This window comes from Dendropsophus ebraccatus, chromosome 3 (genome assembly GCF_027789765.1).
Source record: "Dendropsophus ebraccatus isolate aDenEbr1 chromosome 3, aDenEbr1.pat, whole genome shotgun sequence".
Taxonomy (NCBI): domain Eukaryota; kingdom Metazoa; phylum Chordata; class Amphibia; order Anura; family Hylidae; genus Dendropsophus; species Dendropsophus ebraccatus.
The window spans coordinates 36856415-36874064 of NC_091456.1; the positions used below are offsets into that span (position 1 = coordinate 36856415).

The 17650-nt window shown below is 48.5% G+C and overlaps 1 protein-coding gene across 1 annotated transcript in view; it reads left to right on the forward strand.

Moving 5' to 3' along the window:
- Positions 1-4959: 4959 nt before the first annotated feature.
- RASAL1 (RAS protein activator like 1) overlaps positions 4960-17650 on the forward strand; it is a 66846-nt gene continuing 54155 nt past the window's right edge. Inside the window, exon 1 of the mRNA XM_069964123.1 lies at positions 4960-5439. Within this exon, the coding sequence (XP_069820224.1) occupies positions 5375-5439 (65 nt within the window). The 5' untranslated portion in view covers positions 4960-5374. The remainder of the gene's footprint in view (positions 5440-17650) is intronic.

A 17650-nucleotide genomic window follows, 5' to 3' on the forward strand; every position in this document is an offset into this window, starting at 1 on the left:
CGACCGCGGGCGTATATTTACGCCCTGCGGTCGGTAAGGACGTTCAGAGCGGGGCCGCGCGGCCCGGGACCGCAGGTATTAGCGGGCACGGTCCGATCGCAGTGCCCGCTAATACAGTAATCGGATGCAGCTGTCAAAGTTGACAGCTGCATCCGATTACCGGACGCAGCGTCATCCCTGGTGTCTAGTGGGGAGATCGCTCCTCCGGGATGTTATCCCGGAGGAGCGATCTCCGTTTCTGAAGCCGGCCGGGGACCGCTCCAAGATGGCGCCGTCCCCGGCTCGGCACTTGTTTACTTCCGGCTGCAGCAGCCGGAAGTAAACGAGTGCCTATCTCATGGATCTCTGCAGCATATCTATGCTGCAGAGATCTCTATGAGAGATCCAAGTGTATATACTAGAAGTCCCCCAGGGGGGCTTCTAGTATATGTGTAAAAGTTAAAAAAAAAAGTGTTGTTATTAGTAAAAAGCCCCCTCCCCTAATAAAAGTCTGAATCACCCCCCTTTTCCCAGGTTATAAATAAAAGTAAATAAATAAATAAATAAACAAACATGTTTGCTATCGCCGCGTACGTAATCGCCCAAACTATTAATTAATCACATTCCCAATCTCGCACGGTAAACTGCGTAAGCGCTAAAAAATCCCAAAGTGCAAAATTGCGCATTTTTGCTCGCATCAATTCCAGAAAAATGTTAATAAAAAGCAATCAAAAAGTCGTATATGCGCAATCAAGGTACCGATAGAAAGAACATGTCATGGCGCAAAAAATGACACATGACACAGCCCCATAGACCAAAGGATAAAAGCGTTATAAGCCTGGGAACGGAGCGGTTTTAAGGAACGTATATTTGTAAACAATGGTTTTAATTTTTTACAGGCCATCAGATACAAGAAAAGTTATACATGTTATATATCGTTGTAATCGTAACGACTTGTGGAACATATATAACAAGTCAGTTGTACCCCAGGGCGAACGGTGTAAAAACACATCCACTAAAAACACAAAATGTGTTTTTTTTTTCAATTTCACCACACATTGAATTTTTTCCTGCTTTTGCAGTGTACTTTATGCAAAAATTCAGCCTGTCATTGCAAAGAAAAATTAGTGGCGCAAAAAATAAGGGCTCATGTGGGTTTCTAGGTGAAAAAATGCAACTGCTATGGCCTTTTATGCACTAGGAGGAAAAAACAAAATCGCAAAAATAAAAATTGCCCCGGTCCTTAAAGGGTTAAACACCTTTATGCCTGTTGACAAAATGAGTAATGTAAATGTTTTACACTTCTTAAAGGGTTATTCGGTTCAAAAATAAGTTTTGATATGTTGCTGCCCATGGAGGTAACATAAACAGCACATTTTTGCCTTTCCACGCTCCTCCAGTGTTTTCCTACGGTGATAGCCTCAGGAAAGACTCAGATTTCTCCTCTTTACAAATCCATCCCTGGCTGGATTTGAAAAGAGGAGAAATCTCAGGCTTTCCTGTATGACCTGGTCTCTGTTTATAGTCTGTTCCTGGTTTTGGCTTCAAATCTTTGGCAGATAATCTGTCAGATAATCTTTCTGTGTAAAAGGGCCCTTAGGGTCCATTTACACAGAAAGATTATCTCACAGATTATCTGCCAAAGATTTGAAGCCAAAGCCAGAAACAGACTATAAACAGAGATCAGGTCATAAAGGAAAGACTGAGATTTCTCCTCTTTTCAAATCCATTCCTGGCTTTGGCTTCAAATCTTTGGCAGATAATCTTTCTGTGTAAATGGACCCCTATAGGGCCTTTAGTGTCATTATAATATACTTGTCTTTGTGACATGTTGGGGTCTTTGTGCTCCCAGCGATCTACAGATATTGCGGAATATAATGGACTTCACTCCCTGGCTTGGTGCATATTGCATCTCGTTGCAGAAGACAGGCTCCATTAGAAGTCTATGTAGCCAGAGTGATCATGTGGGTCTCAGCAATGAGGCACCAACCAGTCATGGACGGAATTCTGCGGACGTGTGCATTAGCCCTAAGGGACTATTGACATGCCCATGACCATGGGCTGCACTACAGAACATGTATTATTAGTGCGTCCTGCAGCACTTTTTTGGCAGCACAGATCGCAGCCACGTACACGAATGGGGCCATCGAAATCTACTGACCCTATGTTCCCTGTTTATAGTCTGTTCCTGGCTTTGGCTTCAAATATCTGTCAGATAAATCTCTCTGTGTAAAGGTACACGGAACGATTATCGTGCAAATTTGCACGATAACGATCGAATTCAAACGATAATCGTATGTGTAAATGCTGATCGTTATGAAATTAAATGTTACTTTGAAATCGTTAATCGTACGATCGGGCGAGTTATCGCTCCGTGTAAACCAAGCTGGGTTTACACTAAGCGATAATTCGCCCAATCGATCGTTTATCGATTTTGAAGCAACGATTAGGTTTTTATAACGATCGGCGTTTAGATAAATCGTTTGAAAAATCGTTAGAAAATTCGTAAGAAAAATCGTTATTGCGATCGTTTTTAAGATTGCTTAAGCCCATCTCACACATAGGGTGAAACTTTGAAAGACTGTTTAGACGAGGCGATCTGCAAATTTTTAGCGAACGACAAACGACGATTTGAGAACATGTTGAAGGATCAAAATGAACGATTTGTCGCTCGTCGTTTGATCATTTGCTGTGTTTACACAGAACAATTATCTCTCTAATGCGATCATTATTGTGAAAATTCGAACGATAATCGTTCCGTGTAAACATATAAACGTATATAAACGTATTTACACGGAACGATTATCGTTCGAAATTTTCACATAAACTATCACATTTGAGCAATAATCGTACGATGTAAACACAGCAAACGATCAAATGACGAGCGAGAAATCGTTCATTTTGATCTTTCAACATGTTCTTAATGGTTCTTTTACACGGAGCGATAATTCGCCCAATCGATCATTTAACGATTTTGAGGCAACGATTTGGTTTTAATAACTATCAGTGTTTAGACGAAAAGATCAATCATTTGAAAAATCTTTATTGTGATCGTTTTAAGACCCTATCTCACACATAGGGTGAATCTTTGAAAGACTGTTTAGACGAAGCGATCTGCGAATTTTCAGCGAACGACTAACAATGATTTAAAAACATGTTGAAACATCACAATGAACGATTTCTCGCTCATCGCTTGATCGTTCGGTGTGTTTACACAAGACAATTATCGCTGAAATGCGATCGTTATCGCGAATCGTTCACCAATAATTGCTTAGTCTAAAAGCACCATAAATTGTTGTTCGCTGAAAATTCACTGATCGCTTCGTGTAAACACCGATTTACCCTATGCAAATTACTAATTTTCAAACTATTTTTCTAACGATTTATTCGTCTAAACGCTGATCGTTATAAAAACCAAATCGTTGCTTCAAAATCGTTAAACGATCGATTACGCAAATTATCGCTTTGTGTAAATGCAGCAATATGCTATGTTTACACGGAGTGATAATTCGCCCTATCAATCGTTTAACGATTTTGAAGCAACGATTTGGGTTTATAACGATCAGCATTTAGACAAATAAATCGTTAGAAAAATTATTTGGAAATTCGTAAGTAAAGTCGTTTTTACATCGCTTAAGCCCATCTTTTACATTGGGCAAACTATCGCTCCGCGTCAACGCAGCATAAGGGTATGTCCGCACACGTTGGGAGTTTCATTGCGTTAACTAATGCTGCGTTTACACAGAACGATTATCGTTCGAATTTTCGCAATAACGATCACATTTGAGCGATAGTCGGCTCGTGTAAACACAGCGAACGGTCAAGCGATGAGCGAGAAATCGGTCATTTTGATGTTCTCAAATCGTCGTTCATCGTTCGCTAAAAATCAGCAGATCGCTTCGTGTAAACAGTCTTTCAAATATTCACCCTATGTAAAGATGGGCTTAAGCGATCTTAAAAACGATCGCAATAACGATTTTTCTTACGAATTTCCTAACAATTTTTCTAACGATTTATTCGTCCAAACGCTGATCGTTATAAAAACCAAATCGTTGCTTCAAAATCGTTAAACGATCGATTACGCAAATTATTGCTTCGTGTAAATGCAGCATTATGCTATGTTTACACGGAGCGATAATTCGCCCTATCAATCGTTTAACGATTTTGAAGCAACGATTTGGGGTTATAACGATCAGCATTTAGACGAATAAATCGTTAGAAAAATTATTTGGAAATTCGTAAGTAAAGTCGTTTTTACATCGCTTAAGCCCATCTCTTACATAGGGTAAATCGGTGAAAGACTGTTTACACGAAGCGATCTGCAAATTTTCAGCGAACGACAAACGACGATTTAAGAACATGTTGAAAGATCAAAATGAACGATTTCTCGCTCGTCACTTGATCCTTTGCTGTGTTTACACGGCACGATTGTCGCTCAAATGTGATCATTTAGGCGAAATTTCCGTGTAAACTCAGCATAAATGAAGGACAGCTGGACGGCAATTAAATAATTACTGCAATTGAATGATGCATTAGCATTGCCTTCCTGCATGTGTGAACACAGCCTGAGATTTAAAACGCAATAAAAAGATTGAAAAAAAATAAAAACCCACACTGTGTGAATCCAGACTTGTTTAGATCTCTGTAAATGATCTAAAGCATGAGAGTATAGAAAACCTATGAACACTGTGTCTGCATAGGGAGTATAAGAAATGAGCTGAGCTATAATGGATGATCAGGCACAGACACCATGCCCACTCGGTATTCAGCAGGCAGGCAGGCAGGCAGGCAGGCAGGCAGCAGGGCTGGTGCTTTCCTGGCAGCAGGGAACATGTTGTGTGCAGCAGCACCGTGCAGAGATGTACACAGGTAACACAGGCTCCTTCTCATATCACAAGGCTACCTGCAGGGGGGGCTGCTGTCTCCTCCTCCTCTTCCTCCTCCTCCTCCTCCTCATTGCTTCAGTGTGGAGGCAGAGACAGCAGACCAGGAGCTCAGAGCTGCGCTGACAACCTGTGGATAGGGTTTCCCCGTGTAGATCATGGCACTTGTTATTCTCTAGCTCTTCTTCTCCATCCACATCCCAGGGCTCCCTGCTCTTCTTCTCCATCCACACCCCAGGGCTCTCTGCTCTTCTTCTCCATCCACTTCTCTCTGCTCTTCCTCAGGTGCCAAGTAAGTGCAGGTAGTGAGCCTACCTGGGATCAGCCACTATTGCTCTAGCATGACATTACTACTATAGAGGAGCACCCCCCTCCTTCCCCAGCCCTGGACATGGGTGAGAGTGGAGCCCCAGGGTCCTCTGCTGGACATAGGCAGCTGTCTAGGGGCTCCTTCTGACTTGTGGCCAAATCTACAATCTGAAGATTTACTACTTGATTCTTCCTTCTCCATCATGGCAAGAAATACAGCTCTCTACTTCAGACTGGTGGAGGGAAAGAACCTGCCTGCTAAGGATGTGTAAGTCTCCAAGTCTTTTTGTTTCATTCTCCTTATGTTGGTGAAGTTCATACAAGTGTGACTATACAGCTGGGAGCAAATGACATGTGAGACCTGAGAGTATTTGTATAGTAAGTGGTAAGCTGGCAGCTGCCCCTGGCCTTCCTCCATCTCATCATCATCATCATCTTCAGGTTTTATAGGTAGCAGAATGTAGAAACCTGTTTACATAAGTGCTAATCCTGGTCACTGGCACAGACACCTGCATTCACTGACTAATGCAAAACTAGGTCACAAATTGTCTACCTATCTATAGATCTATCCACCTATAAATAAAAAATCATACAAAATATATTCATTTATAGGCTGAAAGTCTATAGGATAAAATGTTGATGCCACTTTTTGGAGTTGTATTGTTGGTGCTCTGGGATAACTCCATAGATGAGGTCATAGAATCCCTTTTGACCAATCAGTTAAAGGAGTTTTCCAAAGTATACAGCTAAGGCGGTAAAATACAAAGTGCAGCTCGCACACCTTGCAGAGTCCAGCACCTGTGCTTACTTACCCTGATGTTTCACTGCTCTGCTGATGAAGTTCGGGTTCAGATCGGTGTGCATGTCAGCAGGGGGAGGAAGCACAAGGACTGGAGCAGAGTGCCAGAGCTAAGCGTATTAAGTATATTTTAATATGTTGCAGCTCTAGTAGATGGCAGTATGTTTAAAAAATAAAAAAAATAAAAAATTCGGAATACCCCTTTAAGTAATACTGTTTTATACACAAGTGAATCCTTACTTATTCTGCCCATGCTTAGGATCAAAGGTTTGGGTGCACCTACACTGAGTACAATAACACCCTAGCTTACTTTTATTAAAGGAGTATCCCCATCTCATCTCATATAGTTATATGTGTAGGACTTGTCACGTTAAATATTTCTGCAAATACATTCATTTAGCAAACTTGCCCCCTTCTCCTGATATGCTGCTCTTTTTCTTCCATTGCTGACAGCTCATTGTCTAGGTTACAGACCACCTCTCTGCTCTAAAAGCAGTGGTCTGGCTGGTGTATACATTGCTATAATTTAGATTTATAGAGATATAGGGGACACTTATCAACCCTGGCATACTCATACGCCAGTCTTAAAGCCCTGCCCCCTTTTTCCCAGCTGGTGCTGGTTCTGCGCAAGAAATCTACACTTGCTTCCAGTGTGGGGGGAGGCATTGCCTCCTCCGTGCCTTGCTGCGCCCCCTACCCATTAGGTAAGTGGGGATATGACTGGAGTATGCCAACGGGAAGGGGCGAAACTGAGCCTTTTTCCTGGCATATGTGAGGGGCGCAACGATAATAAATGTCCCCCATTGTGTGTGTGTGTGTGTGTATATATATATATATATATATATATATATATATATATATATATATATATGTATACTATAGCCATATCACTGCTGGTCAGTAACCTAGATAACAATCTGCCAGCAATAGTAATGAAAGAGCAGCATATCAAGAGAATGAGGCAAGTTTGCTAAAAATCAATGTATTTAAAAAATATTTAACTTGACACAAACCCTACAAGTATAACTATATTAGTTAAGATGGGAATACCCCTTTAGGGTGCATTCATACGTACAGGATCTGCAGCAGTCCGGCAGCAGATTTGATGGCCCAGAGTTACTTTGCATTGAATCTGCAACTTTAAATCTGCTGCAGATCCTGTACGTGTGAACGCACCCTTAGGGTAGCTTCTCACACACCGTATCGCAGTGGATTTTCTGCTGCAGATCCGCAGCAGATTTGATCTAAATAACTGAACACAGCATCAAATCTGCTGCGGATCTGCTGCAGATCCAGTGTGTGTGTGAAGGCACCACCAGGTACATCCTCTTCAAGCTGAACCCACGGATCGAACGGCGCCGTCACGGGAACTCCGGTGCAGTGGTCCTTTTTCGGACCGCGGCCCGATTCCCGTGCACGGCGCTGTTACGGTGCATAGCACAGTGCACGGGAACCGGGCCGCGGTCCGAAAAACGCACTGCGGCACCGGCTTCCCCGTGATGGCGCCGTTCGATCCGTGGGTTCAGCTTAAAGAGGATGTACCTGGTGGTACATCCTCTTTAAGGCACCAAATCAGGGGTGTCACTGTGTTCACAGTGATTAAGGTAGCAAAGGCAGCAGTGCTCTCACTACTCCCAAGTTAGGGGCCATTCACACCTGTACAGAAAGTATTCTGCAGACTGGACCTCAGAGCTCCCGGCATCATCGTTCATAATAATGGTAGGAGCAATGTTTAAATATTCGTGCTACTGTACTGACATGCATTGTACTGTACTGTAACAATAGATAATGCTCACAGTAACCTTACAGTACAGAGATGATAAACACTGTAATGTAACAGCAATTATAAAATGTTGCCACTTGAAATGCATAATAAACCTTGTGAGCTCACAGAGATCAGAAACACAGTGACATCATAGTAAAGACATAAAATGTGGTGTCACAGTACATTGGTAATATACCCTGTTGTGGATACTTGACTAGGGGCAGGGCAAATTACGGGGGTTACCTAAAATGATAACTTTAATACACATCCCCACCATTATCTTAACTTACCCATCCCCATACCCTCCCCTTTACCTTGAAAGAAGACATGACACCTGCTAACGTTGGAATAATGGCCACAGCAGCCTTTTATTGAAAAATAAATAACATGTCAAACATGATACCAACTATTTCAACCCCGATAACTCCCACCCAACCTAATAACATACCCATCAGGGAGGTCATGGATGGCCCAGCAGCAGTATGAAAATATTGGTCCCCCTGTCGCACCGCGCCGACTCAGGGCTGGCAAATATGCCCCAATACTGCTTCCCATATAACAAATATTCCTCCGCCTAAGCGGTAAGCACCACCAACCATGCCCCATCTCCCTGCAACCTAAAGGAGAGGGGCTTGCCACCTTCAAGATCTCACCTCCAACACCTCCTCACACAGTGCCATCCACAACCACCCCTCCGCAGCTGCCGCGACAATAGTGCAACAATATCAGCCAACCACCCACCTACCAAAAAAAAAAACAGGGCGGGCGGGCGGGCGCTTCAGGTCCGGGACAGAGGAGCTGGTAAGCAGGAAAACCCCTCCCCCTGCCTTTATACTACCAACTTGCTCCCCTCCCCTGACGCTATCCCCTGCCCCCCTATTGGCCTCTGCCCGCATCCCCACTCCCCCTGCTCCATCCCCTTTTCTCACAGCCTGACCATGCGTTCCCCTCATGCTCTCCTAACCTAAGCCCTGTTAACCCCCTATTGCCCACCCCTTCATGTCCGGGCTGCAGCTATACTGCGCCCGCTTACGCCCTCCCTTGACTAGGGGCAGGGCAAATTACGGGGGTTACCTAAAATGATAACTTTAATACACATCCCCACCATTATCTTAACTTACCCATCCCCATACCCTCCCCTTTACCTTGAAAGAAGACATGACACCTGCTAACGTTGGAATAATGGCCACAGCAGCCTTTTATTGAAAAATAAATAACATGTCAAACATGATACCAACTATTTCAACCCCGATAACTCCCACCCAACCTAATAACATACCCATCAGGGAGGTCATGGATGGCCCAGCAGCAGTATGAAAATATTGGTCCCCCTGTCGCACCGCGCCGACTCAGGGCTGGCAAATATGCCCCAATACTGCTTCCCATATAACAAATATTCCTCCGCCTAAGCGGTAAGCACCACCAACCATGCCCCATCTCCCTGCAACCTAAAGGAGAGGGGCTTGCCACCTTCAAGATCTCACCTCCAACACCTCCTCACACAGTGCCATCCACAACCACCCCTCCGCCACCACGAGCGAGCTCGACCCCTTGAACTCGCGAGTCCCGCCACACCTCAACGGCCTTTTCCAACCCGTCCTGAATGTCACAAGACCACAGATCCATCCCCACCCCATTAAGGTGCACCCCATCACTGTCCATAAAACCCGTAGTAGGGATTTCCAACTCCCGGTGACGGACCACAATGCCCCCATTGCGAGCCACAAAGCGAGACACCTCGCGATTAACCCGCCCCCGTGCCCGATTCAGCTTGTCAATAGAGCGCGCTTGTTTCCACACGAACCTTGCCACTATCTCGGACCACACTACAATCACGCCGGGGAACAACGACCAAAGACGCAACAGATCGCACTTAATATCTCTAATCAGATCCCTAGACGATCTGACGCCGAGGTCGTTGCCCCCGACGTGAAGGGCCAGAATATCAGGGGGCCTATCCAACCTGGAATAGTAGTGGACCTCCGGCAGAACTCCACTCCACAGCATGCCTCCTATTCCCATCCAGTGAACCTGAACCTCTGCCCGCGGGAAACCCAGTTGCCTTCCCTCCGCCCGGATGTCAGCACGGCACGCCCCCCTCCGAACATACGAATGGCCGAGAATCCACACCAAGCATGCCGGGCCTAAAACAAAACACAAAACAACAACAACATGAAAGCAACATCCCGGGCAAACAACACGTTCAAAGCAAATCTAACCTAACATAGGACCGAAACCTAGCAGACTCCCACCGACCAATCTGGCGCACAACAGATTCTCCCAACCCCCAGCGAACCGCCTCCGTCGCCGCCCCAATCCTAAAGGAGTGGGAAGCGAACTCCCGTGCCGGAAGGCCCAGTCTCGCCAAGCACTTCCGGAACACCGACACAAACTGAAAGCGCGAGAGCGCTCTCCCATCTCTATGAATTAAGAAGGAACCCCCCGCACCCCTAGGTCGAACCGCACTGAACAACCGTACGCTCTCCACCGGGCACACCACCGAACCGGGAACCGCGTACAACAGCACCCTCTTCCCCCTACCCGCCTGGTCCGTCTTGGAGCGCCGCAACCAGCAAGACACAAATCCCTGCCCCAGCACCACATCCGCCAGCTGCATCCCACCCAGGGCCGCACAAGACGAGCTGACCAACTCCCCTATCCTGAACGCCCCAAAGAAGGCAAGCGAAAAGGCCACCCTAAATAAAAGGCGTTCGTAAACATCAAAACAAACACCATCCAGATCCCCCACCAATCGTCCCAAAACCTCAAAGGACACCGGCCGTCTCCCGTCCCTAGACACCCGCGACCGTCGATACCCCCTCACCGCCTGCCGGACTACAAACTCCTTCGTCCAATCACGCACCCCAAGCAACTTAAAACAATACGCCAACCCTGACAATTTCCGAACCATCCCCGCACCCGACACCCCGGCCCCAAACAAATCACCAATAAAACACAACAACAAGGGAACGAGCTCACCACGCACACCATCCACCCCCCACTGCCCACAGAAACTCAGCCACTCCTGCCACGCCACCGAATGACTCCTCCACGTACTCCCCGATACGGCTTGCTGCATCAAACTAAACGCTGTCCGGATGCCACTTCCCACAAACAGCTCGGAACGGGCTTCCCCTGTTGCTCCGCCTCCGGGGCCAACAAACGGAACCGATCGAACTGCAAACGAGAAAGTGCATCGGCTATAGAGTTAGCAGTCCCTGGCAGATGACACGCCATCACCCACGCATTCAGTTCCAGCCCACGCAAAACCAGGCGCCGCAGCAACCGCACCACTGGTGGGGAAGATGCCGTGAGACTGTTGACAGCCTGCACCACCGCCAAGTTGTCGCAACAAAAACGAACCCGCTTGTTCCGGAACCTGTCACCCCACACTTCAAGCGCAGCCACAATCGGGAACAGTTCTAACAGGGCCAGGTTACGTACCCATCCATTCTCCCGCCAACAATCCGGCCACTCCCCAGCAAACCATTCACCACTCAAGTATGCTCCAAACCCAACCGACCCAGACGCATCAGTGAACAGTTCCATATCCACAGTCCGAATCCACTCCTCCCTCCACACCGACCGTCCATTGAAACACACCAGGAACTGCGCCCACACCTGCAAATCTGCCCTGTGATCCGCCGTCAGCCGTATCCTATGCATCGGCGAACGCACCCCCGCCGTGGCCTGCGCTAGCCGCCGGCAAAAAATGCGCCCCATTGGCATAATGCGGCAAGCAAAGTTCAGCTTGCCCAGCAGCGATTGCAACTGCCGCAAGCGAACCTTGCGCAGTTCCAAGAAACAACCCACCAACTCCCGCAGCTCCACCAGTTTGTCACCAGGCAGTCGGCACTCCATTGCCACCGAGTCTATCTCGATACCCAAAAAACGGATGACCGTAGCCGGGCCCTCCGTCTTTTCCGGTGCCAATGGAATGCCGAACCTGCGGGCCACCTGCTCAACCGTATGCAACAGGAGGGAGCAACAAGTGGACTGCGCCGGACCAATGCACAGGAAGTCGTCCAGGTAATGCAACACCGACTGCAAACCCGACTCCCTGCGCACCACCCATTCCACAAAGGTGCTAAATGTCTCGAAATGTGAACAAGAGATTGAGCACCCCATAGGAAGGCAGCAGTCCACATAGTACGCCCCCTCCCAAACACACCCCAGCAAATGGAAACATTCAGGATGCACCGGCAAGAGCCGAAATGCCGCTTCAATGTCAGTTTTCGCCATTAGTGCCCCCGGCCCGCACCGCCGCACCCATTCCACCGCCTTGTCAAACGACACGTATGAAACCGAGCAAACTTCTTGCTCAATCCCATCGTTAACGGACAACCCCGCCGGATAAGACAAATGGTGAATTAGCCGGAATTTATTAGGTTCCTTCTTGGGCACCAGCCCTAAAGGAGAAACCCGCAGGTGGGGCCACGGCGGGTCCGTAAACGGACCCGCCATCCGCCCCAGGGCCACCTCCTTGCCCAATTTGTCGCCCACCACGTCCGGACGCAACCGTGCGGACTTCAGATTTGGTGGGCGAAAAATCGGAGCCTCCCTCGAAAAGGGGATCCGAAATCCCCACTGAAAGCCGGACACTAATAATTCCGCCGCCGCCCGATCAGGGTACTCATTTAGATACGGCCGCATCGCCTCTAGGCTCACTGGCGTCCGACCCTTTACCGCCAGTCTCTCCGCTACGTCCTTTCTGCTTCTTGAAGCATCGCGACTGGGGGTGGTTCCCCCCGCAAGTTCCGCACTCATGCTTGAACTTGCACGAGGAACCAAAACGACAGTGCCTGTCGTTATATTGCCAGCAACACCCTGGCCTCTGGCCGGCCGAGGTTCCGGTCGATGATGCCGAACCCCCGGCCCCAGACCGAAACGGCTGCGACGGAGCGCGCGCTGCTGTCATTAGCCGCATCCACAAGGCTATATCCTTATGGTCCCACCTCAGGGATGGGCGAACCGCCTTGCGCTGCCGGAACTGCTCGTCATACCGCAGCCATGCCGTGCCACCGTAAACCCGATAAGCTTCGCCTATCGAGTCAAGGTAGCAAAACAGGGCCGAGCAGCATTGAGGAGCCTTTTCCCCCACCACGCTAGCCAAAATGGCGAAAGCCTGAAGCCAGTTAGAAAAAGTGCGCGGTATCAACCGATACCGCCGCTTCTCCTCCTCCTCCTTCTTGCTGTCATCAGGCTTTCCCTTATCTAAATTAAATTTGTCGAGGGGGAGCAGGGAAAATATTTCCACGTACTCACCCCGCCAAATCTTCTCCCGTACCTCCTGCTTGAGGTGGGCCCCCAGGGGCCCCTCAAAGCAAACGTACACCTCCCCACGCGCCGCGTCATCCAACCGCACCGAAACCTCTGAAGCTGCGCCCACCCCCGCTGTTGTTGCTCCGCCTGCTTGCGCTCCCCCGGAGGTCCCCGCCGCCACTGGCACCAGCGCACCACCCGCCGCCCCGACCGCCGATGATAACGCAGGCGCAGCGCTACCCCCCAACCAGGCAGTAACCGGAGACCCTACACCCCCCCGGGCCCCCGCTCCCTGCGACCACATCTCACGCATACCAGCCAAAAACTGCGCAACCACCTCCCCCATACCAGCAAACTGACCCCCACCACCGACAGACCCCTGAAACCCGGCTCCACTCGCACCCCCACCACTCACACCACACGCCACAGGCAAAACAGACATGGACCGTGACTCACCAGGCTGACTCTGGACGGACGCCGGAACAGCCGCGACAGAGGATGCTACGCGCCTCGGCGAATCGCTGACAACTTCGCCGTCTTCCACGGCCTCGATGTCATCGTCCGGTGATGAAGCCCTCTGGTCCTCACTTATGTCCCCGGCGCCAGGGGCCGGGCTCCGACCCTGCCCCTGCGCCTGCAACGAATTAGGGCTGCCGCTGAACAGGGGGACGGTCGCTGGCGAAGCACTGCGGTAGGCCCCTTGCCGCCTGGACCGCCTGACCTCCCCCCGCACTTCCGCTGCAATCGCTGGCAGGGGTGCCCCCCCCTGGGAAACCCCCTCAGGCCGGCGCCGGGCCCGGGTGCTCACCTTCGCCCCAGACTTCCTATGGGGCCTGTAGGAGGACTCGTTCCTTCCTCTGACTGCCCCCTGCACAGGCCGGTGGGAGGGGCCAGCCGCAACAGGTCCCGAGTCAGCAGCCGGCACCGAGGAGGCAGAGGCTGCTGCACGTGCCTCTCTCCCCGCACCGGAACCCCTCCGCGCTCCGGGATTCCTCCCAGCAGCCCTGCCGGACCGGAGAGGAGGGGACCGGACAGCAGGGGCTGGAGGGTCCTGGACAGGGCTCCCTACGCGGCGGGAGCGGCGGGGCAAGTCGGGGCTCAGCCGCTCCGGCGGGCGCCGGCGGCGTACGGGGGGGCGCGCACCCTGGGAGCTTGCCGCCCCCCCCGTTCCCCCTAGTACCTGCAGGAACTGCTCCTGCAGCCATTCAGCCCCATGGCGCGCCGCGGCCTCCCACAGGGAGGCAGAGAAAGCCTCTCGGTCCATTACAGCAGGAGCAGCACGTCGCTTCAGGTCCGGGACAGAGGAGCTGGTAAGCAGGAAAACCCCTCCCCCTGCCTTTATACTACCAACTTGCTCCCCTCCCCTGACGCTATCCCCTGCCCCCCTATTGGCCTCTGCCCGCATCCCCACTCCCCCTGCTCCATCCCCTTTTCTCACAGCCTGACCATGCGTTCCCCTCATGCTCTCCTAACCTAAGCCCTGTTAACCCCCTATTGCCCACCCCTTCATGTCCGGGCTGCAGCTATACTGCGCCCGCTTACGCCCTCCCTGTATATATAAATAATAGTGATGTAACAGTACAACTGTACTCTTGCTGCTTCTGAGACCGACACAGGACTGCACACAGCAGCAGGGGCGTAGCTAGGAATTGCAGGGCAAAAAATTGTAAGGTCCCACTCTCCCCTACACACAGCACAAAGTAATAATAAAAAAAAATATATATACACACACATACACAGAGTATATGGGGCCCGCGGGCCCCCCTCCTGCACAGGCCCCAGAGCAGCTTCCTACCCTGCCTCTATGGTAGCTGACATTCAGTTGGGGGTGTAAAGGGGCCTGTGCAGTCACAGGACACATCTCGTAGAAGTAATCAGAAGCAGCAGGACTCTCTCATTGCCCCAGCACAGTGATATACAAGTGAAATAAGGCCTAAACTGCCTGAAAATCACAGTATCTGATATTTTTCACAGCAGCCAATCACAGCTCAGCATTTATATCTTAATGGTAAAATTAAGCCTGAGCTGTGATTGGTTGATGTGGGGAAAAACAGTGTGAGTTTCGGGCAGCATGACAAATCTGAGCCAAAGTGTTTAAGTTGGTGGTGATGGTGTGTGGCTGCCTGAGGTTACTGACACTTAAAGGGAACCTGACAGTTGTTTCATACAGGGTGCGTTAACACAACCCGTTATGATTTACTCTGAAATGCTGCAGTGTGGAAAAGCAGTCAGGTCCTGTTTTAAAACAGGACTTGCTGTCAAGTTAAAAAAAAAAAGGGCAGAAATGGCCCATTAAGAGCAATGCTACTGCTCTAAAGCCATTTTTAGATTACATGTCCAAGAGCAGAAGCAGTGTATGGAGGACAAAGGCCCTATTACACAAAGCTATTATCGGCTGTATTTGGCCAATTATTGTGTAATAAAAAGTAACGATTAGCTGATGTGAACGATGTCGGCTGATCAATGTCTTTTTAATTGTCTTTCAACCTGCTGAAAGACTAACGACGTGGAGAGCAACGATCTGCTGCTGATGCTCCGTGTAATAGGAGTGACAGGAGCAGACCGCCACTATCTCCTATGGGCTCCCCAGACGATCTGACACAGCCCTGCATCAAGCGCATGTGCCTTTTAATAAATCCAGGAAACATGGAGTCCTGAAATCATTATCTGTTGTGTCTATGGGTGCGTTTACACAGGCAGATTTATCTGACAGATTTCTGAAGCCAAAGCCAGGAATGGATTTGAAAAGAGGAGAAATCTCAGTCTTTCCTTTATGACTTGTACTCTGTTTATAGTCTGTTTCTGGCTTTGGCTTCAAAGATCTTATATGCATGTTCCTTATACACAAGCCCTGTAGTGAAGTCCCCCCCCCTCCACTGCATCATCTCCCACCTCTATCTTTGACAGGAACTGGCCATAACAGGAGAAGTTTTCTATGGGATTTGCTGCCACTCGGGACAGTTCCTGTCTCGGACAGAGGTGGCAGCAGAAAGCACTGTGTCAGACTGGAAAGAATACACCACTTCCTGCAGGACATACAGCAGCTGATAGTACTGGAAGACTTGATAATTATTATTTTTTTTAAAGTAATTTACTAATCCAAATAACTTTTTGTTATCAGGTGAGTTAAGAAAGAATATTTTTTTGGCGGAGTTTCCCCTTAAAGTTACTGTACCCCCAGGCCCATGCTGAAGCACTGGAAGCAGGCCGATCCACCCTAAGTGGGAATAAACCCCAGCCTCTCCATGACGTGACTCCATTAGAATCAATGGAACCCTATCATAGAGGGGCGGGGGTTTCCTCCCACTAAGGGTGGGTCGGCCCACCTCCAGTGCTTCAGCCTGGGCCTGGGGGTACAGTCACTTTAATACTTGCATTACATTCTAGACTGTTGGCACATGATGGCCTCCATACTCTTTGGGTACGTGCACATTACGGAATGGTAATGGAAAACCCGTTGTGGATTCCGAAGCTCGCACCCGCCTGTGGACTGTGGCAGGCGCCCGCATCTCCAACAATGTCATAGACTCCATTCTATACACGGGTGGTTTCTGTCGTCCGTCCAAAGAATGAACCTGGTCATTCTTTGGACGGACGACTGAATCCGCTGGGCTTTCCATCGCCATTTTGTAGTGTGCACGCACCCTTTGAAGTAGCCATGAGGATGTAAAGTGCACTTCATTTTCTTATTGACCTGAAATGTTTTCTCTCAAAGAATTTGTGCACATTCGGCACAATGTAGATAAGCAATAAGTAGAGTTAAAGGGATTATCCAGCTAAAATCTTTTTCTTTCAAATCAACTGGTTTTAGATAGTTTATATAGATTTGTAATTTACTTCTATTTAAAAATCTAAAGTCTTCCAATATGTACTAGCTGCTGTTTGTCCTGCAGGAAATGTTTTCTTTTCAGTCTAACAGTGTTCTCTGCTGCCACCTGTGTCCAAGACAGGAACTGTCTAGAGCAGGAAAGGTTTTCTATAGGAATTTGCTCCTGCTCTGGACAGTTCCTGTCTCGAACAGAGATGGCATCAGAGAGCACTGTGTCATCCTGAAAAGAAAACACTCTTTCCTGCAGCATATACAGCAGCTGATAAGTATGGGAAGATTTGAGATTTTCAAATAGAAGTAAATTACAAATTTATATATTTCTGAAACCAGTTGATTTGAAAAGAAATATTTTCGCTGGATAATGTAAAGACAGGTATGATTAGTATATCGCTGTACAGATTTAAAAGATGACAAGTGACAGGAAATCGTAGGGTTTTTTCTTCTTTTTTTATTATCTTTTTTATTTTTAAAGCGTCTTTGATTCAAGATCGATGTACAAATTATAAGGAGTCAACATATAGAATGTAACATAAAATCAAGAAAAACTATATGAATAGAGTAAATGAGTGCCTGGTACATAGGGATAGAGGACTCTGCCCGCAAAGGCTTACAGTCTACATTATCCTCCATCATATTCCACACTTTCAAGGAACCTTCAAAGATTATTAGACAGCAACACATCAATCACTGCTAACTAGCATTTACCATTACGGGCCCTAGTGACTGGTGCTATGACAGCTTCAGCCCATGGCAGTATGGTATGCCTCGGCGCAGAGCTCATACGTTACTCCATGTTACAACACACACCATTTGCAAATTGTATG